The sequence below is a fragment of the Pongo abelii genome, chromosome 3, assembly GCF_028885655.2.
Source record: "Pongo abelii isolate AG06213 chromosome 3, NHGRI_mPonAbe1-v2.0_pri, whole genome shotgun sequence".
In the NCBI taxonomy this organism is placed as follows: domain Eukaryota; kingdom Metazoa; phylum Chordata; class Mammalia; order Primates; family Hominidae; genus Pongo; species Pongo abelii.
Window position 1 is genome coordinate 187,087,834 of NC_071988.2, and position 4,461 is coordinate 187,092,294.

Genomic DNA, 4,461 nt, shown 5'->3' on the forward strand with positions numbered 1-4,461 from the left:
TAAGTAGATGGGATGTGGGGATTGTGGTTCCAAGTATGTGGAATAGCTAGGGCACAATAATAAAGGCACGGAAATAAAAGACTGGGGCTAGGGGAGGATAATTTGTGTTTGGCTAGAATGTGGTGGAGGTTAGGACCACCTGAAATAAATTCAGGTTTGTTTCATCTTGTTTTGTTCTTAAGAAAGAAATATCTTCTCACCCACAGCAACCAATGATTTGAGGCAACAGCTGTTTTCCTAACAGTTGCTTAGCTTGGCATCATTTTCTCTGAGCAGCCAAAGGCTGGAAGAACAGTTGTCTGGCTGAACTGTGACCGCCGGCAGGCTGTGTGTGGGACTCCTTTTGGCAGTTGGAATTAAAGGGTCCGAAGATTCAAAGGACTTCAAGGGCTGCCACCAATGTGAGAAACCAGTGGGACTGTAGTGAGGTCATCAGCTGTCTCCAGGAAGGACAGTGAGATCTGAGAGCATATCTGCTTCTCACTGAAGAGTACCCACAGCACTCAACCTCTTGAAGAAAGCCCACCTTGGTCCAGACCTTCACTGACAGCCCAATGGCAGTGGCAGCAGCTCTGACCGGACTCCAAGCAGAGGCTAAGTGCTCCATCTGTCTGGATTACCTGAGTGACCCCATCACCATCGAATGTGGGCACAACTTCTGTCGTTCCTGCATCCAACAGTCCTGGATGGATCTACAGGAATTGTTCCCTTGCCCTGTCTGTCGTCACCAGTGTCAAGAGGGGCACTTCAGGAGCAACACCCAGCTGGGAAGGATGATTGAAATTGCCAAGCTACTCCAGAGCACCAAGAGCAATAAAAGGAAGCAGGAAGAGACCACCTTGTGCGAGAAACACAACCAGCCCCTGAGCGTTTTCTGCAAGGAGGACCTGATGGTGTTGTGTCCCCTGTGCACTCAGCCCCCTGACCACCAGGGCCACCATGTGAGGCCCATAGAGAAAGCTGCCATTCATTATAGGAAAAGATTCTGCAGTTACATCCAGCCCCTGAAAAAGCAATTGGCAGACCTCCAAAAATTAATAAGCACTCAAAGCAAAAAACCCTTAGAACTGAGAGAGATGGTGGAAAACCAAAGGCAGGAATTATCCTCTGAATTTGAGCACCTCAACCAGTTTTTAGACCGTGAGCAACAGGCAGTTCTCTCCAGATTAGCTGAAGAAGAGAAGGACAATCAACAAAAACTCAGTGCAAACATAACAGCATTTTCAAACTACAGTGCCACACTCAAAAGCCAGTTAAGTAAGGTAGTAGAGCTCAGTGAGCTGTCTGAACTGGAATTGCTGTCACAAATTAAAATTTTCTACGAATCTGAAAATGAGAGTAGCCCATCGATCTTTTCAATTCATTTAAAGAGAGATGGCTGCAGTTTTCATCCCCAATATTCTGCTCTGCAGAGAATTATAAAGAAATTTAAAGTAGAAATAATTCTAGACCCTGAAACAGCACACCCTAACCTGATTGTATCTGAAGATAAAAAATGTGTGAGATTTACAAAGAGAAAACAAAAGGTTCCTGGTTTCCCAAAAAGATTTACAGTCAAGCCAATTGTTCTGGGTTTTCCATATTTTCATTCTGGCAGGCATTTCTGGGAGATTGAAGTGGGGGATAAGTCAGAATGGGCTATTGGCATTTGCAAAGACTCTCTTCCCACAAAGGCAAGGAGACCCTCATCAGCCCAGCAGGAATGTTGGAGAATTGAGCTGCAAGATGATGGCTATCATGCACCAGGGGCTTTTCCAACCCCTCTGTTGTTAGAGGTGAAAGCCAGGGCCATTGGCATTTTCCTGGACTATGAGATGGGTGAGATCTCATTCTATAACATGGCTGAGAAATCTCATATCTGTACTTTCACTGACACTTTTACTGGGCCTCTTCGGCCTTATTTCTATGTAGGACCAGATTCACAACCTCTCAGAATCTGTACAGGGACAGTTTGTAAATGAAAACCCACCTGTTAGGCTGAACTATTTTACTAGTCGTCGTCGTCGTCGTTTTTTTTTTTTTAATGGAAGATGCAGAGGCTATTGTATTAACATATGTATGAATATAATCCCTCTAGTTTTCTTCTTTTACAGTTTCCAAGAAGAAAACTTTATGTTGCTCTAACAACTATCTATAAAACAGTGCTAAGAATGGCTCCCTCCTAGGAATGCCGTGGGGGGTTACCTATCATGTGCATGGACCTGGCACATTGCTGAGTATAAGGGTGATTATTTCTGTTTTTCAGAAAGTGCAGATGGAGCTTGCAAGGGATGAACCAGAACAAACTTACCAATTTTGTCTCCTCTGTATAAAGGTTGGATTGTGCTATTCCTGACACATACTAAGCAGGGAGCAGGTTATAACCCTTAGTTAAACCACAGGACACAATTTAAAGGGATGGAGTGGGCACCACAGGGAGAGGGTAAGCATTTTTAGCCTTTAACATGTGGGGCTTTGACAGTTTTTCTGTTATCCCCAGAAGCCACCTACTGGTGGCACTCACTACATTAGGTTTCTGCTCCCAAAATTTTCATTTCTTCCTGTATTCTTTGCTATTGTGCATAGTACTTTGGAATACAGTGACTTATTATGACACTGGAGAGAACTGGAAAATCTTGTTACTAATGGACATTACCATTAGATACCATGTCAGAGACTAAAAGATGAATCACTGGGCAGGATGGTATACCTATATTTACTCAGAATGTTTTCTTATAAAGACAGCTAACATTGATTGAGCCCTAACTATGTCCCAGGAGTTGCAGTATTTTCAAAACAACTCTGAGATGTAGGCAGTGGGCTGTTAAAAAAAAAAGAGTTTAAAATTAAGAAAACAGTTTCAAGACAAAGTATCCTAGTTAAGATGACTCAGACAGTGGTAAAGAGATGTCCAGGGGTGCCTTCAATCACTGACAAACCAGCCCCTTAAATGGTTTGTCAATGGAATGCTTTATTACACAGAAAGTAATAAGGTATTATTTTTCCCTCTGACTATGAAAAAGGAGATGTCCACAGGTCCATGTGTAAACTCTTAGGATGCTACACTAACTTAACCAGAAGGATCTGAGTTTATATCTAGATTCAACTAATGTCTGGTAGTGGGCTTTAACTCGGGCGTAAAATGGACATAATACTTTATTTTGAATGAAAGTTATGAAGGTGAAGTTATATATGTGTGTGTATGCACCAAAGTTAATTTATATATATGTATATATATGTGTGTGTGTATATATATATATATATATATATATATATTTTTTTTTTTTTTTTTTTTTAATGGAGACAGAGACTCACTATATTGCCCAGGTTGTTCTTGAACTCCTGAGCTCAAGTGGTTCCACCTGCCTCAGCCTCCCAAAATGATGGGATTACAGATGTAAGCCACTGCGCCTAGCCCTTATTTACTTTATTTTATTTATTTTTCAATTTTTTCAGAGATGAGGTCTCACCCTGTTGCCCAGGCTAGAGTGCAGTGGCACAATCATAGCTTACCGTAACCTTGAACTCCTGGGCTCCAGGGATCTTCTCACCTCAGCCTCTGAATAGCTCGGATTGTGGGCTCATGCCGTCGCACTTAGCCAATTTTTTTTTTTTTTTTTTTTTTTTGAGATAGGGTCTTGCTCTGTTACTCAGGCTGGAGCACAGTGACAGGATCATGTTCACTGCAGCCTGAACCTCCCAGGCTCAAGCAATCCTACCACCTCAGCCTCCCGAGTAGCTGGGACCCCAAGGCATGCGTGCCACCATGCCCGGTTAACTTTTTTTTTTTTTTTTGAGATGGAGTTTTGCTCCTGTCACCCAGGCTGGAGTGCAATGACGCGATCTCAGCTCACTGCAACCTCTGCCTCCCGGGTTCAAGCGATTCTCCTGCCTCAGCCTTCCAAGTAGCTGGGATTACAGGCACCTGCCACCCAGTTAACTTTAAATTTTTTAATTTTTTGTAGAGACAGGGTCTCACTTTGTTGCTCAGCCTGGGCTCAAACTCCTAGGCTCAAGTGATCCTCCCTCCTCCACCTCCCAAAGCGCTGGGATTACAGCATAAGCCACCACGCCCAACCCATCCAGGCAATTTTTATTTATTTATTTATTATTTTATTTTATTTTATTTTTTAGTAGAGACTAGGTCTCACTACATTGACTAAGCTCATTTTGAACTCCTGGCCTCAAGTGACACTCCTGCCTTGGCCTCCCAAACGGAGTGCTAGGAATATAGGCATGAGCCAGTATGCCCAGCCCAAAAAAGATATTTCTGACTCAGCAAGGGAAATGTGAGTATGGCAGGGTGTTAGGTGATAACAGGGAGCTGTTAATTCTGCTAGGTGTGACAGCATTGTGATTGAGGAAATGCTCTTATCCAGAGTAAAATATTTAGGGGTGAAATTGTATTTCTATGATTTTTATTAAAGAGCTCCAGCCAAAAAAAAAAAAAAAAGATAGGAATAAACGAAGCAAATATGACAA

At 42.6% G+C, this 4,461-nt stretch overlaps 1 protein-coding gene across 1 annotated transcript; it reads left to right on the top strand.

Moving 5' to 3' along the window:
- The first annotated feature begins 206 nt into the window (after positions 1-206).
- Positions 207-2,004, top strand: TRIM75 (tripartite motif containing 75). The gene has a single exon (XM_002815267.2). The coding sequence runs from the start codon at positions 555-557 to the stop codon at positions 1,959-1,961; it is 1,407 nt and encodes a 468-aa protein (XP_002815313.1). The 5' UTR covers positions 207-554; the 3' UTR covers positions 1,962-2,004.
- Positions 2,005-4,461: the final 2,457 nt, after the last annotated feature.